Genomic DNA, 22,862 nt, shown 5'->3' with positions numbered 1-22,862 from the left:
TATCACTATAAATACACATTAAGCAATTGGTTTGAGAATCACGAAATTCATTATTCACTAAATCACTAAAATTCGAAATTGCTTGTGAAGCAATAGTGCTAGCACACAAGCACTAGTTTTGGCTAAGGTCTGTTCGTGTGGATACTCGTAGAGGACGCGTTCTTTTGGAGGCGTTTCTGATCCGAGGCTAGGTATCACCAAAGTGAACCACCTCCTTCCTTCCTACATTGCTGTTGAATTCGACATACAAGTAAGTACTTATTCTGTTAATTCGAATTACATGGATCTTGGTTTGGGTTTTTAGATAAATTTTTGAAATTCCGCTGGGTTATGAACCTAGAAAATCCAACAATTTGCCCCTCTTATTTTTCAAAATATACAATTTTCTATGTATAGTTAATTTTTATTTGTATGAATTACCTTAAAAATATAATATATTGACCCCCTTAATTTTAATAAATTTTAAATTTTACATATTATTTATAAAAATATTACATTCTATCATCTTAGATTTAATTTCTGACTACGCCACTGGTTACGGCTGCCTTGAGTTTTCGTGTTCAGTTTCTGCATATTGTAATGTTGCAGTTGGGTTTCAAATTAGGTGAAATGGAAAAGATGATGACTTGGCTATGCCTTATTGGCTATTATAATTGCTTTTTGGCCAAATGGTAGTTTTAGCCATTGAATTTTTATGTTTTAAATCTATTGATTCCTAAACTTATCTTTTAACTGTTTTAATTGATTTTTATTTTAATTTATAAAATTGGCTTCGACTTATTTATTTAGTGGTTTAAATAATATTATTTTTATAAATTGAAATTATTTTGGGCATTAATATTTTAAACTTAGATTAATATTAATCTTATTATAGTTTATTTATAGTTTTGTAAATTGACTATATTAAATGGGATTTGGGGATTTCATTTTAATTTGAAAGATTATCAATTAGTTATATTATTTTTAAAACCTAAAAATAATATTTGAGTTATTTAAAATTAAATTAATAATTATTATTTAATTGTTAATTTGAGATTTTGGACTTAGCGTGCCAACGTGATTAAATTATATTTTAACTTTTGGATTTCGTTATATAATTTGACAAATTGAAAACGATGATTATTTTATAATTATATTTGATTTTAAATATCTTTTTGAAATGTCATTTTGGCTAAATTACAATTTAGCCCTTAAATGTTTTTAAAACTTATTTGATTAAGTTTTTTATTGTAACTTGAGTTACTTGAAGTTAAAGCTATTGGGTTCCGTTTTAAATATTGATTTATTATTTTATCAAGTTGATTCAATAATTATAAATTATGGTTTATAATTGGATATGATTATATTTATTTTATTAAAGTGATTTTTGGGAATTATGAACTCTGGTTTATATTTTGATAAACATTTTGGGTCGGGTTAGACTTGGTAGAGGTGGCCACGGTTCTAACCCCGCGGTTCCGGTTCGGAACCGCCGGGTCACGGTTCAAGAAAAAGTGGAACCGGCTCGGAACCGCCTAAGAGACGGTTCCATGACGGTTCGGAACCGGACGGTTCCGGTTCCAGCTTAGGACGGTTTAAAAAAATTAAAAATAAAAATAAAATTTAATTACTGAAAAATGTAATTTAGTAATAATATAACTCACGGAGATAGTATTATAAGAAAATAAAATTTTTTAAAAAAAATTAAAAAATAAAATTTAACTAAAACAAATATAACATATATTTTATTGCAAAAGTAAATATATTATATGATAAAGATATAATATATATTTTAAATATATAATATATATTTTTATCAACGGGTTCGACCCTTAAACCGCCTGTTCCGATCCGGAACCGCCGGTTCACGGTTCAACAAATATGGAACCGGCCCGGAACCGCCCATTGTACGGTCCTGGTTTTAGTCCGGTTCTGGGTTTGACCGGTTCTGGGCCGGATTTGACCGGGCCGGTTCACGGGTTGACCCGGCTCATGGCCACCTCTAAGACTTGGGTCATCCGACATGTGAGGTAGCTTGGTAGTTATTGGTAACTCGGCTAATCCAATATTTGAGGAAATGGGTTTAAGTTGTTATTTACTTATTATTTAAGTAATATTTTCAGGAACAGATTTTAAAGCGGAAACCCAATAGACTTGACTTATTTATTTATTGAGTATTGTGTTACTCGATGGGGTTCATTTTTGACTCGGGTCATTACGTGATTAATTGTTCATTTTGTTCTAGCTACGTTCATGCTTGACTCGGTATTGTGCTAGTCCTATGTGGTTTCTAGTATTCTTAGAGTTAGGGGTTGAATGGATTTTAACTTATATATTTATTTTAGACCCATCGACTACTCGTGCTTCGGAGTCTACGCAGTGTTAGATGTTTGCCAAGATTCACGTGGATAAGCAAGCAGTGAGTTTGTAGTGCTATTTACGGCTTTATTAAGTACCGCAATTTATTTTAATATTATAAATGCATTTGAACTGTTTTTTACGGATTATGGATCTGGATTGAAACGAGCTACTCGATAGGCTTGTATCGAGACTGTGTGCACCGGTAAGTACTCTGGGAAACGGCAGACTAAAGTCTTGCTTACGCTGGTATATATATAAATATATGACGAGGATTTGTTCCCGTCCACTCTGGGATTATCAGTATGCTATATTTACGATGGGATCATTTCAATACTGTTTTCCATAATCATATTATATTAGTATAAAATGTTTTGATTTAAAGGTTTTGAAACTTAATAAATGTAAATAGTATTGCGAACTCATCTCAGTATATCTGACCCCGTTGTTTCCCAATTTTTTTCCAGGTTTATAATTTGAAAGCTGGTCTACTCCGATTCTTTTGATTCTTCGGAGGTCTTTATGTTATTTAACTAGTTACTGTTTTCGAACTCTTACACCGCAGTAGAACTAGTTATTATATGTTACATTTGATATCATACTTTGGGATTATTGATTTGATCGATTATTTTATTATTGGTATGTTTACTCTGAATTACATTATTGTTATATATAAGACATAATGTTTAGCATTTCAGTTAATTAAGTTATTTATATTAGAACTTTAATATAAATTGCTAGAATTAGGTTGGAGTCTCGGTTGCCCCCGAGTAGTTTTCTGCAGGTTTAAATGTTTAATTGTTTTCCACAAGGCTTGCTACGGGTTTTGGTACGACCATACCCATACCCTAGCGCCGGTCACGATTCATGAAATTGGGTCGTGACATCAACGCCCGGAGCAATTACAACATATTGCTTGTCGAGATTGAATACACTCCAATATGTGCATACCGTCCATCATGCATCAAATGCTGTTCATATGGCGAGAGGACGGTGAAGCCGAAGTTGTACAGGGCGATCCCAACCCCTTCGGCATAGATCATAATGTGCTTGAAGCACGTTTATATGACGAAGAAGTGCTAAACATACAGTCCCTTAGTTCCAAAGAGGCGGCGAGCGTACCCCGCTTATTAGTCAATTCGGATCGGCCAGCATCGATGACCCTTGGGGGCAACGACCGATCCATCATCATCAAACTTTTAGAATGATAGCACGACACAAGGAATTAATGGGAGAGATCAGACAGCTAGCCTCTCTATACGACATTGTATCGGCCGAATGCATTTACGAGGATCAGGATCAAGACCCAACAGGATCGCTGACAATCGGGGATATACAGCTGGCAACATGGAAACTGGAAGATGATCTCGCCCAGGTACAAGACGACTTGTTAGAAGTAAACTTGGGCACGGATGAATCGCCTCGGCCGATATATATACCGCGACTGTTTCAAGGACGGATATATATTCCAAGGACGGATAATCGCTCTACTCATCGAATACCGCGACTGTTTCGCCTGGTCGTACAATGAAATGCCGGGCCTCGACCCAGAAATCGCAGAACACAAGCTCCCTCTGAAAAACGGATTTCGGCCATTTCGTCAGCCCCCCCCCCCCCCGACAAATGTCAAGAGAAGTGGATACCCTTATCCAAGACGAAATTAAACGGTTGGAAGATGCCAAATTTATTCGAGAAACTCAGTACACCGAATGGCTATCTAACATCGTCCCTGTGATGAAGAAAAACGGAAAATTGAGGGTATGTGTGGAATTTCGAAACCTTAACCTGGCCACGCCAAAAGACGAATATCACATGCCTGTGGCCGATATGCTGATAGATGGAGCAGCGGGGCACACGGTGCTCAGCTTCCTTGACGCACACTCCGCGTACAATCAAGTCGCAATCAGCAAGGAAGACGTATCTAAAACAACTTTCAGATGTCCTGGGCCGATTGGAGCTTGCGAATGGATCGTTATGCCTTTCGGCTTGAAGAATGCGGGGGCGAACTACCAAAGAGCGATGGATAAAATGTTCAGAGGGGTTGATTGCCTTGAAGTATACATCGACGATGTGGTGTTAAAGTCGAATACCGAGGAGGTTCACCTGGCCGATCTCAGGAAAGGTGTCACGACCCAAATCCGAGGGTTGCGACCGGCGCTAGGGAATGGGAGTGGTTGCTCCGAAACCCGTAGCAAGCCTAAAAACCATTATAATTTTTTTGCAATTCAAGACCATACATCACGTATGATCTGTCATCAGAAAACATCGTTAAAACTTTTTCCTTCTTTAACGAAAACATATTTCTGAAAACTGGGTTCGTAAAACCCCGATTGTATTTCAAGAAATCAGAGCGCAAACATCAATCTCATATGACGTACTTGCTCTATTTCCAATACAATCCTAAAATGCTAAAATCATGAAACCAGTGTATCTTTCAAACAACTGGTCGCATCATTTTAGAAAACACGTAGCTTTTCAATCATATACATATACAGTAGTTCAAATCAGAGTATATCACAATAAATTGAACTGCTGTAAATTAAAAGACAGACTTCCCAGTATCCGACTACTTGCAGCTCTAGAGGTATGACTGGCATTGACTTCCAGAATTACTGGGGAAGTCTGACCTCGTACTTGATAACCTGAAAGGTAAACGTTGAGGAGGGTCAGAAATATAAATATTTCTGAGTGAGTCTACAAATTTACAGTTGAATATTCAAATCGCATATACATAAAACATTTGTATATGTAAAATATTACCAATTAGTCGATCCAAATGAAACCCTACAAGTAAGACTGTTGTATGGATCTCAACCTACACAATATAGCCCTTAGACCGTGAACTGAATCACTGCCGTCTAAGCCGGGTGTCTGGACCGTAACCGTGAAACTGCCATCACAGTACTGCCTGTGACCGTATCCGATACTGCCATCTCAGACTGTTAAGTCAGGGTCGCTAGCACTTCCAACGCCCAATGACATTAACTGACCTCTATGTCAAACACAGGCTCGTATCCAGAAACACTACTGGTGATCACACAGTCCTATTGACAACCAATAGGAAGCTTGTTCCAATGGATCTTTCATGGTTAAGTTATACTAGTGCGATTTGTTATTTAAAACAGTATAAATGTAAATATTCAAAAGTAAAAACCACAAAGTAAAACTCACAGTACTGTCGTCCCCATTTTCAAAACGTAAGCTCCAAACAAGCTTGTCAGTCAAACATGTTGGTGTTTTGCTCGCTAGATCGACTACTCGGCGGATATAATTAGAATTCAAATGTCAAAAGTATATTAGACATTGAATTTCTAACTTTAGTCCTATCGTATAAACGATAGACTCAAACAACTATTGTTTATAGACGACTCTATAAACAAACATATGAACTAATCTCAATATTGAAATTCTCGTTCAATATATAATACCACTCTTGATATAGACTTATAGTCCTTTTAACATTAATCACATTGATTAATGTAAAGCCTAGTTAAAACGTCGTATCGTTTTAACGTATAGACTTATATCATTTTAAAACGTTCACCTTTAAACATTTACTAACTGACGGTAAACACACCGTCCTACTAGGCGAAGTCCCCTCGGATTCTCCGCCTGAAAAGACCCCGTTGGAGTCGGACTTCGCGTCCGTGCAGGGCCTGTGCACGGCCTTGGCTAGTGCACGTTCGTGCACTGCCTGAGCACGTTCGTGCACTGCCTATGCATGGTCGTGCACACGTGCAGGCACCGGGATTTCATTCCCGAGCCACTTTTTGACGTGCTTGATGATTTTTCCCGCTCCGAACATTTAATCACAACCTAAACAATTCAATTCTATAATTAAAACGTCGAATCGATACGTACGCGATCGATTCGATACGTTTACTGTTTAATATCGAATATATAATTAATATATATCGAAATAAACATCGTATACGAGATTAATACCTCAATTATTACTGGATTCGTTGAAGAATCGCAGTCGGAATCGCGAAATGGATCGCGCCGCGCCGGCCTCGGCTTGCTATAACTAGCAAGCACCTTAATTGTAACAATTGAGGTGAGTTATGCGTCCCCCTCTGTTCCTATTTATAGGAATATGATTTGGGCAAAGTACCATTTAGTACTAGTTCAATCATGCACTTTACCTCTGATTTTAATTAGTCGTCTGTAACCAAACGGAGATTAATTTCAAATTTTACGAAACTTTACCCAAAAATCCAATAAAATATAAAACGAATAAAAATATATTTTTTATACGCATCCGACTTATATTTTATTTTTAATAAATCTCCAAAAATTTATTAAGTCCAAATCAGTCCCGCTTAATTAAAATTACTATGTCCAAATTCCATAAAATTTTGACGGTATCTTTGTCAAATTATTTCATGAATATTAACACCAAAATTATTCGCTCGGGACTTATAAATTATTTTCTTATAATTTGGAATAATAAATAATATTTAATTAGTTAATAATTAAAAATTAATTGAAATAAAAATTTAGAGACTAAAGTAGACATTTTTTCTTCCCATTACTTCATCCCCACTCCTATTCCACCGCCTCATTTTTTCTTTAACGTATATTCGTCCATAACTTGTCGAGCTTTCCGAGTTTCGACATTTTAATTCCGGGGTTTTGTCCGAAATCTTAAACTCTCCATTTAGAGTGGTACATTGATATTAATTATCAATATATCAATTTATACGACGATAAAGAGTATTCTCAAATTTATTACTCCCGTTCACACTCGTTTATTAAAATAAAAATTCCCGATTTAAATTTTAAACTCATATTATTACGATACTCTTTTACGGATTCGTGTAAATTAAATTTACGTTTAAATTTAATTTACATATTCCGAATTTATTAAATCACTTCTCGTGATTTAATAATGTTAAATAGTCAAACCTAACTATTATCCTTTGACTATTAAATTTAGTGTTTCCGAATATTTTTCTTAATATTCAAAACTTCAAAATATTATTTTTAATATTTTGATTACTCCAATTTGACCTCGTGGTATATTCTAATTATTTAAAATTACGGGGTATTACAAAAGGGTTTGAGCGCATACGGTCTAACGGGTTAAAAATGAACCCTCTTAAATGTGCATTCAGAGTATCGGTTGGAAACTTTTTGGGTTTCTTGGTTCACCAGCGGAGAGCAGAGATAGATAAAAATAAAGGCAAGGCGATCATCAATGTTGAACCACCCAAAACCAAGAAGCAGCTCCAGAGACTCATCGGTCAAATAAATTTCCTGAGGCGTTTATAGCAAACACGGCAGGCCGACTTCGTAGTTGGAGTGTTCTGCTATGAGGAAAAGAGATCGATCATTGGGTATGGACGAACGAGCAGCAGAATGTATTCGACGACTTAAAAGAGTACTTAGCCAAACCTCCAGTCATGACCCCTCCAAAGCCGAACAAACCACTGTTACTTTATTTTATCGGCTGCACATGAATCCCTGGGATGCATGCTCGGCCAAGAGGACAACGGGGTTGAGAGAGCGGTCTACTATCTAAGCCGCGGGCTGACTGATACAGAGATTCGCTATACCGACATAGAAAAGATGTGTCTGTGTCTGTACTTCACATGCTGCAAGCTACGGTATTACATACTGCCAGTAGTAGTATACGTACTATCCCAGACCGATATCATTAAGTATATTCTGACAAAACCATACTTAAGAAATCGGATTGGGAAATGGGCGATCGCTATGTCCGAGTTTACGTTGGTGTACGTTCCTCAGAAAGCAGTAAAAGGACAAGTATTGGCTAATTTCCTGGCCGATCATCCTGGTATCACCCTTAGGGAGGAAAGCATTAGTTGCTGCGACGTAGCCATATGGAAGATGTGGTTCGATGAGTCCAGGACTAGCCAAGGGGGCAGGCGCCGGAGTACACATCGTCTCGCCCTTGGGGGCATCTTACCAAATGTCGTTCAAACTCCAGTTTGAATGTACCAACAACCAAGCAGAATACGATGCCCTGGTATTCGGTCTCGAAATTTTGGCCGAACTGGGGGCAAAGGCAATCAACGTTAGAGGCGATTCTTTGTTGGTCATCAAACAAGTGATTGGGTAGTTCAAGTGCGAGTCCGCATATTAGCTTAGCTGCGGCCGGTTTGGCTTCCTCTCTGGAAAAAAGGCCACTTTCCTTACTATTGGTAAGGTATTGCAACAAGGCAAAACATCTGATCGAAGGCTTTCAAGATACAAGGTTGGAATACACCGAGAGGACTGATAACGGTATCGCGAATGATCTAGCCCAACACAACAGTGGGTACAAGATGAATCTCCAGTTCGACGCAATCGAAATAGAAACGCCGAATCTCCATACTGGGGGGCATCACCATCGACGAGAGGAAATATTCGGCCTACCAATTGGATATCACCCAAGATTGGATGACTGAAATCTTAAGATGGTTTGAGGAACCAGACCAGACGAATAGGAGGTTAAGGACCCTGGCCCTAAACTATGTTGTCCTAGCGGGCGAATTACACAAAAAGGGTTTTGAAGGGCTACTCTTCAGATGCATCGGCCCAAAGAAAGCAATGTTAGCAATGGCCGAAGTACATGAAGGGATAGCGGGCGCTCACCAGGCAGGCCCTAGAATGAGATGGTTGATTCATAAATACGGCTTCTATTGGCCGAAAATGAAACAAGACTGCATAAGATATGCTAAAGGGTGTGAAGCCTATCAGAAATGTGGCCCGATACAGCACGTACCGGCCGAGGAACTCCATTCCATCATCAAGCCGTGGCCATTCAGAGGATGGGCGGTCGACCTCATAGGAAAAATATATCCTGGCTCGTTAGATGGCCATACTTTCGTCATCATCGCCACTTGCTATTTCACCAAGTGGGTCGAAGCCAAGCCTCTCAAATCGCCCACGCAAGAGGCTGTCATCAAGTTTTTTAAAGAGTACATCGTTCACCGACATGGCTTACCCGAATCAATAACCACTGATCAAGGGACGATATTCACAGGAGGCGATATTGTTTGGTGGGCGTCACAGATGAAGATCAAAATGCTGCACTCAACACCATACTATGCGCAAGCCAACAGACAGGCCGAGGCGACGAACAAAGCTATTAAGCTTATCGTTCACAAGATGATTGAAGAAAACCCAAGACAATGGCATGTGTTGTTGTCAGAAGCAGTTTGGACGAATAGGACCAGCCAGAAGTCGGCCACAGGAACTTCACCTTTTCGGATGGTGTATGGGTATGATGCAATGTTGCCAATGGAGCTTACTGTAATGTCTACTCGCCGTTTATACCAGAGTAAATTATCCAAGGACGGTTACTTTGACAAAATGGTGATAGACTCCTTGGATCTCGATGAGGGTAGATTGGCAGCGTTAGATCACCTTGAAGCCCAGAAAAGAAGGGTTGAAAGGGCATATAATAAGCGGGTAAAACCGAAGTCATTTGCCATAGGCGATATGGTATGGAAGGCGATCCTACCTATTGGCCATAAAGACAAGCGACTTGGTAAATGGAGTCCGAACTAGGAAGGTCCGTTCATTGTAACTACCAAGTTGACAGGCGGTGCGTATGTCCTAGCGAATATTGACGGAGAGGAACACGACAGGGCGATCAGTGGTCAGTTTCTAAGGAAATATGTTCCCAGTTGTTGGGAAAACATTGACTGGCGGTTGTTTGGAGCCGGCAAAAAATGACACCTACAACAGATATTCATCGGACGTATGTTTTCATCAAGGCCGACATATGTGAACTGGAGTTCTTTTTATATATTATTTGGCCAAGCACTTTTACAAGCTTACTTTAGCAAGACCGATACATGTAAAAACCTTATGTTAAGATCGGCCATGTATTGTCACAGTTGAGTTGTTTCAACGGGTACTCCGTTTTTTCAACTATTTAATGTAATAATTCATAATAATAAAAATGCAAACTTATGGCAAATCGGACTTTGCGAGACCGATCAACTAGGTATAAAATGCATGAACACAATATGGATTATGAAATATTCGGTCCCTCGGCCGATTCAAAATAAAATTCTGATAATGTTTACAAAGCAGTATCAAAAAAGCAGTACGGTTCAAACATTCAAACATTAAAAAACTGTTCTGAATTAATAATCATTACAGGGGTTTTAAAAATGACGGAAACAAGCGCCCAGCTCGCTCCGAATCTGGCTAAATTCAGTATTCGTCGCCACATATACTTCTGTTTGAGCTTGGCAAGATCCCCTTTGAGAAGTCCCCGCAATTTCTTGACCTCGATGCCCTCCACCATCTCCTTATCCAGCGAAGCCTCCAGGTCACAAATACTTTTTTGCTCCGAATCCAGCTGAAGTTGCATGGCAGCAATCTTCTCCTCCAGCTCTTTGGCATGGGTTCGGCGACCTTGGAGTGTAGCAACCGCCGACTTCACCGAGGCTTTCAAGGTGTCCAGTTTCGCTTTTGCCTCCTGCTCCTGGCGAGTCAAGTTATCATGATCAGCCTGCGTCGAGACCGAGTCTAGGTACATCCTATGGAAAGCTGGAATAGAAGCTGAGAGGTTGGTTACGAAAGAGCGCGCTTCATCGTTTAGAATCTCGGCGGGGGCATCGACCAAAGTTGTTGCTGCAAGCTTCAACTTGTTGACATTTTCGGGCAGCTTGAACAGTGCGATACCTTCCTTCTTCATTTGCGCCATCACCTCGAGATGATCTTCCCAATTGACGGAAGGATGACTAATCGCCTCCGTTGGAGTATCGTCGGTAGAGATGATGGCATGATCATAGTCTTTGCTATCCGAGTCAAGGAAGGGTACTGCGTTGGCCGCCACGTCATCATCGGCCGAGGTCAAGGGAATCTGCCATGTTTGCCCACAATAGAATATTAGCTGCTAGGCGAAATGTTTGAATAAGAAATTTAAAAGAACATACCTTAGTCTTTGCTTTCGGGTTGAAGTTAAGATACTCCGAAGCCAAGGGTGACAGCAGCTGGAGGGTTTCCATTCGCCTCATAATCTCTGAGGCGTTAGGGGTCTGAGAACTGGTAGCCAGCGATGTATGTGTGTTCCCCTCGCCCTTGGTTGGTTGAGTTTCGCCAGTAAAAGGGATGTCGCCCTCAACCTGCGTGTCGCCCCTCGATGACGAATGGCAGCTTTGAGATGGAGGAGCAGCTGGAGACGGATCAAACAGCGAAGACCCTTTTCTCTCGGCCGGTGGTTTGACAGATTTGTCCTTTGGCAAGATCAGCCTCTCTTCGATTTCGGCTCCTTGGTAGAAGCTTTTGCAGGTCTTTTCTTCTTCGATTTCTTCGCTGCAGGGTTTTCTTCCTCGTCATCGTTATCCAATTGTCCTTTTTCTCGAAATGGGGAATGCCAGCTGATAGAAAAACAGAGTCAGAATATATATAATTTAAAAGCCAAACAAAGGTAAATGATCGCCCATACCTGGGATTTTCTGGTAACCGATGCGCACCAGTTCATTAATAGCTTCTTCGTCAGGTGGACATCGGATGCCAGTATAGGTCACCCCCAAATCAGTTTAATCTACCTTAGACGTTTTAGACTTCTTTTTCTTAGGTTTTTTAATAGGGGTGATCGTAGTCATATTACATTTAGGGACGATTGGTGATTTATACTTGAATTTCGGCCGAACTTTTTCTAAAAAGAGTTGATAGGGCAGGTGTTTATATTTTCCTCCCAAATTCTATCCTATTTTGCATAGAAATTTTGCCGAGCTATTCTCCTATGTTGTTGCATTTTTAGGTTCATCCCTGGGCGATATAAAGGGTCGAATTTGAATTTATAAAAACGTTCAAAGCGGAAAATTTCAAAATGATAACCAATAATACCTGTGAAAGTTTGGCGTTTCGGAGCCTGTAAAAGAAATAAATCGGCATGAGTAAGTTTTCTGTTTAAAGGAGGTAAATCAAAATTCTGAAGCGAAAGAATTTCTTTAGGCGACAAGTCAAAAGAAGATTGGACGATGGAGGTCCACCAGTTGGTGAATTCCGGAGTACAGGAAAGGGTGACAATGGGGCGAGATAGCTCGGACAAGGGAGGAATGTAAGCTTTGTTTAGGCGAATGATGTATTGAAGTTCAGAGTAGTTTTCTATAGAAGCTCTATGGGTCCAGCGATTATTGAAGGCGGTCAATAAAGGATAAGGAAGGCCTTGGCAGAAACAGAATTAGCGAGACACAAAATTCGGACAATATGGTTCAACCCCACTACGATCGTAGTCAAGACCGGCTATTAAGTTCCTGGATTTAAGGGCGATTCCTCAATAAGGACCGTCGAGTTTTAATCTGGGATCGGCTTGTATGGCTTCTTCCATGTCTTCCACGTCCCATCCGGCGAGTAACCAAGACGGTGGATAAGCAAGTTGCAGGGCAGGACACATCAGTTCAGGCGATCTGATGGCATGGTTGTTGAAGACTTGTAGAACATCGAGCACATGTGGGAGACGAGTCCCAGCCGATATCAGTTGGAAACCGCATAATTCGGCCTTTATGGGTAGACCAACTATGAAAAGCTCGGGGAAGTACAAGTCGAGCCATAACTAAACGATCCATAAGGGACCTCCTAGGCACTTGAAAATTTGTGGGTCCTTCGGAGGTGCAATATCGCCCAAAGAACGGTATAAGTGGGCCAGAATGAATTCGCCTAAGTTGCATCGGCGTCCATCGGTGAGTGCTGTGGCTAAGAGAAACAGTCTTCAATTACTCTAAAGGATGAAGTACACATCACATATTTGGCAATGAAAAATGCCAGGAAGGCGATGTGCTCCTTGCGGTCGGCTTGTAAGGCTCTTCGCCCATAAATAGTTTCACAAAGAAGCCATAGCTTTTTTGCGCCTTGGTTAGATTGAACTTTGGAGCATCGGCGCGAAGGTTGGGGTTAATACGCTCGCCAATGAGGGGAACATTAAGCATGAGTGCCAGGTCAAGTAGAATAACTGTCATCGGCCCAGATTTGAAACAGAAGCAATTTACGGCACTTGACCAGAATAATGATGCACCCATGATGTAGTGTTTGACTATCGGTCGGCTCGCCTTTCATAGTTCAATGAGATCGTAGATGCCAGTCTCGATCCATGATTGACGAAAGTGTGGTGATAGCCTTATCACCAATTTGGAGAACCCAACATGTTCAACCGGCCAGTTTCTGAAGGTAGTGCCGACCCAGACAAATGATTGGTGGGGTAAGGAAAATCTAGGAGGAGCGGCTTCATGGAAAGGAGAGGCTAAATCGCACAGATGGCTCGGGGAAATAACAATGGGGCCGACGTATATTTGGTTATCACCCGCATCAGTAATTGCCTTGAATTCTGTGTTCGGCGCGTTGGTTCGGACTTTGTCTATTTTTGCAGTTACTTGTTCAGCGAGGTTGTTGTTGGGAGCAGCCATGGTACCTGAAACAAATCGCCCAGGTTAGGCGAATGAAAGAAGAAGTAGGCGATATCAGAAGGGCGAATGCTTACCAGGAGAATTTTGCAGAGTGCTTGGAGTTGCTGAAGAGAGAGATAGCTTGTTGAATGCAGAGAAAGTAGGTTAATGAACAAATGAAATAGTATTTTTCTTAAAAGTGGAAAACCGGAGGAAGCCGAAGGATCATGGAGTTAAGACGTGGCATCGTGGAAGATAGCTGGTGATGATGTGGCGCGAAAGGGGGTACCGAATAGTAAATAGATGCGCACCCTTCAAAATTTGAATGTGGTGATTGGGCCGCAATATTGGACCGGGAAGCATTAGAGAAGGGCCTAAAAGGGAACAAGCCCAAAATAAGTGTTTCAGGCTTGTTGGGGGCATTGTTTACACCGCCCCGAAAAATTGCTGGACAAGAGCATCATGTGGGCTTACCAAGGAATTCAGGCCCAATAGAAAGCCTTTTCAGATTAGCTTTTTTCTTATTAGGAATTTGTAGTTCATCAGGAGTATTTCTCTTTAGGAGTATTAGTTCTAGTTTAATTAGGAATCTCGATTGTGCAGAGCTATAAATAGCTCAGATCTTCATTATTTTTGTATCAACAAATCAATCAATCAAAAACCAAGCTCGGTGCTTTTTATCTCGCAATCCCCATATTGTTTTAATTTAGGAGTAGTTTTCAGTATTAATCTCGCTTGAGTTCATAACTCTCAGATTATTACTAGTAGATCACGTGGTTAAGTGTTTTTAACCAAAGAAGCCCTACGAATATCTACATAGGTTCATTAAAGTATCAAACCTCAAACCGATCCCGATTATAAATTCAAAGATTCGAGTCCGGAATATTTCCAGGCGAACATTTTTTGGCGACTCCACTGAGGAAATTAGTTTATGGTTAGCACAAAAACGGATTTTAAGGACGATTCCAGGCACGCTCGGTCTGTACGCCGACAACAACTGAAGGGAGGTGACTTAGTAGAAGAATTCGACTCGGACCAATCTGAAATTATGGCCAAGGACAAACAGGTGAACCAATCGAGCAAAGTGCCGAATACTTCGGACACCGATGGGAACCTTCCGAAGGACAAGAATGATGATGCAACCGACGATGGGATGGATTACTCGCGCCAGCTTTCTCCTTCTCGCCCATCTTTATCACAGGCTGATTTTTCGGCCATGAGGGGTGAGATTGCTCAGGAGAACAAGCAGATGTTTGATATTAATACGACTCGTTAGATATTAAATATTAACTAAATGATTAAATATTAAATTTTAGCTTCTAATATATTATTATAGATTATTTGGTATTTGTATGACACGTTATATTTTATGTATTTATTAAATAATTAAAGTCATGTTTTTTTTTATAATTTTTAAATATAGTTATACATTATTTTTTAAATAGAGAGATGTAGTTTGCATACATATATTATATGCTAACTAAATTATTAGAGGTGCATATAATTTACACTTAATACTATATTTATATATTTGCTAAAATAAATACTCTATTTATATAAGTAAATAGCTTTTTGATGAATTATGTAAACAATAGTACTCATTGTTTATTTATGCGGGCAATTATAAAGATCGAAAAATTTTCAATAAAGATTTGTTTGTGACGTGTTTAATGAATTAGTAGTGATTTAGGCTAGTTTTTTTATTATTGCTATCGGTTTTGTTCAGATTATCCATAAAAAATACTATCTTATATTTTTTTGTCCATTATAGGACACTAAGGGATATGTTCAGAAATAAACTACCATCATTTAAAATTATTAATTAGTTAAATTTAATATTACTAATAAAAAAACTCCAACAATAATCTATGACCGTTGTATTTGTATTTTTTTTAGGTGCGAATAGTTGCATTTATATTTTATACAATAACTTAAACATATATTTAATTTAAAATTTTATTTAATCACCTTTTATTAAAATTAAATTTGTACTTAATTTTATAAATATTTTAATTATTAAGGCTAATATTATTTTAACGGTTATAAAAATAATTTTGTCTTGAAGAAATTGATTTAGAATTGAAGACATCAACTATTAACAAATGTTATCTGAATTTCAAGTCTTTCCTCAAATAGCAAAACACATATTCAATTTTACCTTCTTATTAAATTAAACTCAATTAAATTTATTTATTTATGAAAGTTAATTTAATTGTCCATCCTCCTTCTCATTTTATATTATAAATATAAAAAAAATTATTAACAAAAGCTCTTTTCGTCCTTTTGTTTGCAAAAGCAAACATATAGCTAATTTAGGTCTCTTTTATGGTATTTGTGAATGGGATGCCATGCCAATATAGCAGTTTCACTATAATACTAATTCTAATAAGTGAATTTTTTTTTTTTGGCAAAATAGCAATTGTATTAATTTCGGTAAATAGAAGTACATAATATTTGTGAGAACTAGATAACAGAGATTACAATAATAACTTCTAAAAAGGAGGCTTTAAGGATTTATTAGCCACTTCATGGGCCATCCAAGTACACATTCGCTTAACATATGCAAAGTAAGCGAACGGTATAAAATTATGACTTCTATTATTGATGGAATATCTTTCTCGACTTATTTCAGTGTCTTGGCAACTTCAGATGATATAATTCCTGAAAGACCATGAGAACTATAATAAGTGATAAAATTCAAAATTTTCATACAAATCATACCAACGACTGTTACTATATTATAGCTGCATCAGAACTTATCTTGAACGTTGCAGACGGTAGAGGCCTTCATCAACGTACTTTAACCTCACAAGGAGTACAATATCCTCACAGGGAGTACTTTAACCTCACAAGGAGTACTTTAACCTCACAAGGAGTACTTTAACCTCACAAGGAGTACTTTAACTTCACAAATTGAAACGACAAATTTTACCTACTATATACTATATTTAAATATTTGTATAATTATATATTATTTTTTACTCTAGTTAGATCTCGTATTTAGTAGGTAATTTCAACTAAGGATGGTTATTTGTTCATTATATTCAAAATGAATAATTAGCCAAACAAAATTCATATTATAGATCATTTAAAATGATTTAAAAATATAATTATGGACAAATAAATTAAGAAATTTGAGTTAAAGAGAGAAAGAAGAATTGCGTACCTGGATCAATTAAACATACTGAAACATCCAATTAATTTGTTTGAATGTAAAAACCAATATTTCCTTATAATGGATCAAACATCCAAGAAATTTGATTTTTTGTTAAGGGATGAATCATCCACTGTTGCCAGCAAGAATTAAAACAGTAAAAAAACACAATTCTTAATTTCACAATTAATTAACACATTTTTATATAAATAAAAAACAAAAAAGAACATGAAACTAGCATTTTGAATAGATGAGGAGAAAACAAAAGGATGAATCATATATTATTGAAAGAAGAAGAGTTTGATGATGCAATAGCATCATGCGTCTGTCTTAAAGAACAGTCATATAAAGTTTACTTGTTTTTTTTGAAATAATTCCTATTATATTTATCGAACAATAACTGCCAATGTGTTTGTCAAACAATAACTGCCACTGTTCACATTTCTTAAATTCAAAATGTCTATTCGAATGGAATATATCCATTGAGCAAACAAATTATGAAGTTGGTGTTGTGAGCTTTTCAATGAATTACTATGAATGATGAAGATGGCTTGATGACAACTGAGAGAAAAAAATATATCGCATGATGATGACGATGAATTCAGAGAGGATATGCTTGTATAACCATTTGTACAGTTGCAACTTTTTTTTAAACACTTAAAAAATTGTTAACAGTAAAAAAGGACGAGGACATGTTGTTAAAGAATTCAAACAAACATACCTTGACGTTTATGGCCATCATCGATTAGAAGAATTAATTTGATTCTTTTGATATATCACATAATCATAAAAAAGACAACACATTATAGCAAATTGGAAGCGGTTATCATCATTTGGAAGCAGTTATCATCATCTCCATACCCATTTTAAGAACAGAGTTTCGGAATCCTACACTCACTACAGAGTTTGATACCCTGACTATGCAGAGAGTTTGGATTTTTTAAGGAATGAATAGAGAAAGACATTGCATGGATTTGTTGCAGAGATAACAAACTTTAAGTTTCATACTGAAACTTTATTTTCACCAAAACTGCTCATTTATGAATTTTCTTTTCTTTTCAAAGTTTTAAAGTTTTAAAAATTAGTTAAATTGTTATATCTTTGAAACAAGAATAAATAATGAAGAAGAAAACAATTGAATACCAAGTGCATGATTTGACAAATCAGATTCTCTACTCTTATCTCCATCTCAACAGACAAACTCATTTCTCATAATTTTCAGATATGAGAAAAGAGTTATTTTATTTTTATCATTAAAATCAGAAATAATGCTTTATTTTAAAATTCTAATCATGCAACTCCATATATTATTGCTATAATTGTAAACAGGACTATAAAATTCAGATTTTTTAAAAAGAGAACAATTACTTATCTTTGTCATAGTTCTAGAAGATTTGAGGATTGAAAGTTGTTTAAGGCATTCGACATAATCGTCATCCTCGTACATGAACCATGTTTTTCACTTCTGGGAAACCGCCGTCGGAGTCACAAAATTGCAAGAAACCGCCGCAGGAGTAACCGTCTTTGAAAAGAATTAGTCAGAATCACGTCCAATTGAAACAGCAAAAAATCGATAACCGTTTTGTCGAACATCTATTAATAATAAGTGAAATTAAACTTTTTAATTAGTGTTTTTATTAGAAATAAACTTACAGTTAATTTCTCTTTTTTTATGTGTACTTAACTTGGTCCATATTTTAATTATTGTAGGCTAATTTTGTAATTTTGCTTGTCTCCTCTTTCCACATATAAGATAGTTATAGACTAGCGTTTCGCCACGTGCTACGCACGTGAGCGGCATTTACGTAACCCGTTATATATATTAAATATAATATTTTAACTTTTAATAAATATTATTATTTTTTATTTAAATTAAAATTATGGCACTTGAACAATATTTATAGGACCCATTATATATATATAATTAAAATCTAATTTAATATTTTAATTTTAATAAAAATTTATAAATTAAACTAAAATTATAGCAAGTGAGTAATATTTATATGACCTGTTATATGTACTAACTATTAAATATATTATTCTAGTTTTTAATAAAATATTTTTAGTTAAAATGAGATTAGTTAAAAATGAATTTGAGTTATATATATATTTATTTTCAAAAATTAAAAAATATTTTATAATTGATTATTATTGAAAATTGTTTTTTTTATAAAAGTGTGATGTCAATTAGAAAATATGTTTAGTAATCCCTCACTGATTTAAAAACAATATAATCAATGGAGAAAATTTGTGAAATTAAATTACAATTACTATCTGTTGGACCTTTGTCCTTTCAAACTCCTTTTGTTTTGACTTTGACAATCAACTATGAGTGATCTAATCATGTTTATTAATGTATAAGAACTCATAGGAACAATCGGAATCAATTCGGAGCTCTCTAGCAAAAATCGTGTTTTTGAGTAGAAAGCTGTCTAGTAGCATATCTCGCCCGTGATGGATTTCCATCTCGGGGTTGATATATATCACGGGGGCGACGCAAATATCACGGGGGCGATATTCGAGCTGACAAAATCCTAGTCGACCGTTGGAACGAATCACGGGCGCGACGAACACATCTCGGGCGCGATAAATGAGACCGTTGAAGATCCAACGGATACATTTTTGAAGACCCAATGAATCATTGACACGTGGCTCTAGTCGTTGAAGGTTTTTGTCTCATTCAAATATCTCGCCCGTGATCCATGCATCACGGGGGCGATATGTGTGCATAGATCATTTTTTTGTTTTGTTTGTTAGTGCTTTGTTTGGGGATTGCTTTGGGTATAAATATAAACCCATTTGCACTGTTTCAAGGTTAATGATTTACACACCTTAAAACAACAAACATACATTTTTAAATCACTTAGTTTTGTTGTAGTTTTGGAGTAATCTTGGAAACTCCTAATCATTGTGAGTTAGAGTTTAGCTTTGGAAAAACTCAACCCTTGTAGGTTCTTGATTATCCTTGAAAAATCAATTGTGAGTTTGAGATTATCTCTAAGAAATCTCTTTGTAAAGTTGGTGCTTATCTATAAAGCACAATCCCATTTAGTGGATTCTAAAATCTCAATCTTAGATTGAGTAGTGGAGTAGGATCGTGAGTTGATCCGAACCACTCTAAATCTCTTGTGTCTTTAAATTCTCTTTTCCGCTTTAAAGAATTTAAATTTCTGATTCACAAATCAAAAACCGGTTTGCCTTATAACCCAAAGGGTCTTTCAATTGGTATCGGAGCAAGGTGCTCTTCTTGTTGCTTAATTGCTAGAGCTTTCGATCAAAAATGGCAACCGAAATTTTTTTCATCACTTTCAAACCTTTTCTTGATGGCTCAAATTACAAAGTTTGGAAATATATGATGGAAAATTATCTTGATATGAAAGGGGTTGATCTATGGAGTGTATTTCTAAGGGGATGGACACCTCCATGTGACAAAAATGGAGCTCTTTTGAAGAGACAAGATTGGTCTATAGAGCAAGTCAAGGAGAATGGCATGAATAGAAAAGCCATTACTACTCTCCTCTCCTCAATCTCTAGAGAAGAACAAGGTAGAATTCAACACTTGAATTGTGCCAAGCAAATGTGGGAGACTCTTGAGAGCTACTATGAAGGTACACAACAAGTCAAGGGTAAGAAGCTTGAGTTGCTTCTTGGTGAGTATGAAGGCTTCAAGGGCTTGCCAAATGAAGATGTGGGGATGATGACATCAAGGCTTCTTAAGATTGTTCATAGTCTTGAGCAACTTGGAAAATTCTTCAAGCTAAATGAAATCAATGGTAAAATCCTAAGATCCCTTCCTATTCTTCTATGGCAACCTAAGACTACCGCCATCATTAAAACTCATGATTTATCTACCTTGAGGACGGATGAGTTGATTGGAAAGCTTCTTCTCCATGAGATGTCTTACATCAAGATTATTCAAGAAGAAATGGCAAGGGAGAAGAACGTGGCTTTCAAGGCATCAACAAGTACTCTTTTAGAAGAGAACAAGAAGGAAAGCAATGAGGAAGAACTCTTGAGGCTCACAAAGAGAGTGAATGAGCTCAAGATGAAGGGAAATGGCAATCATGGTAGATCCTCCTCTTCAAGGAAGAGTTCAAAGGGGGGTTCCAAGACTTCTTGGGATGGTGATTCTCAATCGGATGGTGATAGCCACCATGATGCCAACTTGTGCCTCATGTCTTTTGAGGAGGAACCAACACTAGAGGTAAACCCCCAATCTTTTCTATCTTGGGATGGTATTGGTGTTGAATCACATGATGCATGCTTAAATGTTAAAAATGATATTGTTGATGATGTTATTGATGATATTGTTGTTGATGATGCTCATGATGATGATGATGATATGTATAGCATGCTTTATGAACTAGTAATTAAATGTGGTGATTATAAAGCCAAGATGCTATTTTTCAAAAATGAGGCTTCTAAAGCCAAAGATGAAATGATTGTTTTAACAAAAGAATTTCATGAGCTTAAATTGTCAAATGAAGCTCTCAAGTCATCTTTAGAATCTATCCCTAAGCAAGGTTTGAATGTTGATAACTTGCTTAAGGAAAATGATCAACTAAAGAATGAAATTCTTGAATTAAAAGATTCACTTTCAAGATTTCAAAAAGGGAAGGCAACTTTGGATTCAATTCTTGTATCTCAAAGATGCCCAACCATAAAATATGGACTTGGCTATAATCAAAATGCCTCTAGTTCCAATGGGACTAAATTTGTGAAGTCCATTTTGCCTCAAACTTCTTCTATAGAAGTTCCTCCTAAATTGGTCAAACCAATTGAGGCAAAGAAGGTGCATGCTCAAGCTCCTAGGCCTAAGCCATTCTTGGCTCAAAAGGCTAAGAGCAACAAGGGTACAAGACCCTTGAGACATGGCTATGCTTCTCAATATAGTCAAAAATGGAACAAGAAGACTAGAAAGAACTCACATGTTCATGCATCTTCAAATGTCCAATTCTTGTGTATATGCTTGTGCTTGTTCTTATGAGACCATTAGAACCAAGCCACCTCAAAAGCAATCAAATGTGAACCATAGAACTCAATGTTTTTATTGCATGCAATATGGTCATATTAATGTTCATTGCTATGTGAGAAAAGTTCAATTAAGGCTAATCCCTTTGAACTATTCAAGCATTAACTTTCAAGGACCCAAAGTTGTTTGGGTACCTAAGTGATTTGCTTTGTAGGTACAATTGATGTCCACTAAACCAATCTCAAATCATAAGGTGGATGATCAATGGAAGCTTTTGGAAAATGGCAACATAGGTAAAATTTGTATCAATCTATATGCCATGTTTTCCAAAATTGTTGTTTTGAGGGGGAGAATCAATTTTTCAAAACTTAATTCTCCAAAAAGTTTTGATATGCTTTAAAACTTTTTTAATGATTGGACTTGCCTTCGTACAATTCAATTGATGAATTATTACCTATTTTTGATCATTTAAATCAAATTAGTTCAATCAATTGAGTTTTAGGCTTGATATGCATATCAAATTAGTGTCTTGCGCCTCAATTGAATGAGAGACTAAAAATTGTTTTCAAAATCTCCTTCAATTAGCTCCTTTGTCCGTGTTCTAAACATGCTTTGATTCTTTTTGTGCTTGACAAAGGGGGAGAAGTTTCCATGCTCAAATTGCTAAGTTTTTTTTTTTCAAAATTTCTTACTTATGCATTATAAATTGCTTATATCTTTTGTGCATAAAGTGAGGGGGAGCCAAAATCAATTTGACTCTTACTTAACTTAGTCATTTTAGCATGTTGATTGTCAAACTCAAAAAGGGGGAGATTGTTGGACCTTTGTCCTTTCAAACTCCTTTTGTTTTGACTTTGACAATCAACAATGAGTGATCTAATCATGTTTATTAGTGTATAGGAACTCATAGGAACAATCGGAAGTCAATTCGGAGCTCTCTAGCAAAAATCGTGTTTTTGAGTAGAAAGCTGTCCAGTAGCATATCTCGCCCGTGATGGATTTCCATCTCGGGGGCGATATATATCACGGGGGAGACGCAAATATCACG

The 22,862-nt window shown here is 37.0% G+C and overlaps 1 protein-coding gene across 1 annotated transcript; it reads left to right on the top strand.

The window, feature by feature from the left end:
- Nucleotides 1–20,122: 20,122 nt before the first annotated feature.
- Nucleotides 20,123–21,829, top strand: LOC126670880 (uncharacterized). The gene is made up of 3 exons (XM_050364630.1): nucleotides 20,123–21,077; nucleotides 21,234–21,365; nucleotides 21,432–21,829. Exons 1-3 carry the CDS (start codon nucleotides 20,123–20,125, stop codon nucleotides 21,827–21,829), a joined length of 1,485 nt encoding a protein of 494 aa, XP_050220587.1.
- The last annotated feature ends 1,033 nt before the right edge of the window (nucleotides 21,830–22,862 follow it).

The sequence above is a fragment of the Mercurialis annua genome, linkage group LG1-X (genome assembly GCF_937616625.2).
Source record: "Mercurialis annua linkage group LG1-X, ddMerAnnu1.2, whole genome shotgun sequence".
In the NCBI taxonomy this organism is placed as follows: Eukaryota; Viridiplantae; Streptophyta; class Magnoliopsida; order Malpighiales; family Euphorbiaceae; genus Mercurialis; species Mercurialis annua.
The sequence above is the reverse complement of the archived record's forward strand: the minus strand, read 5'-3'. Positions and strand labels throughout refer to the sequence as shown.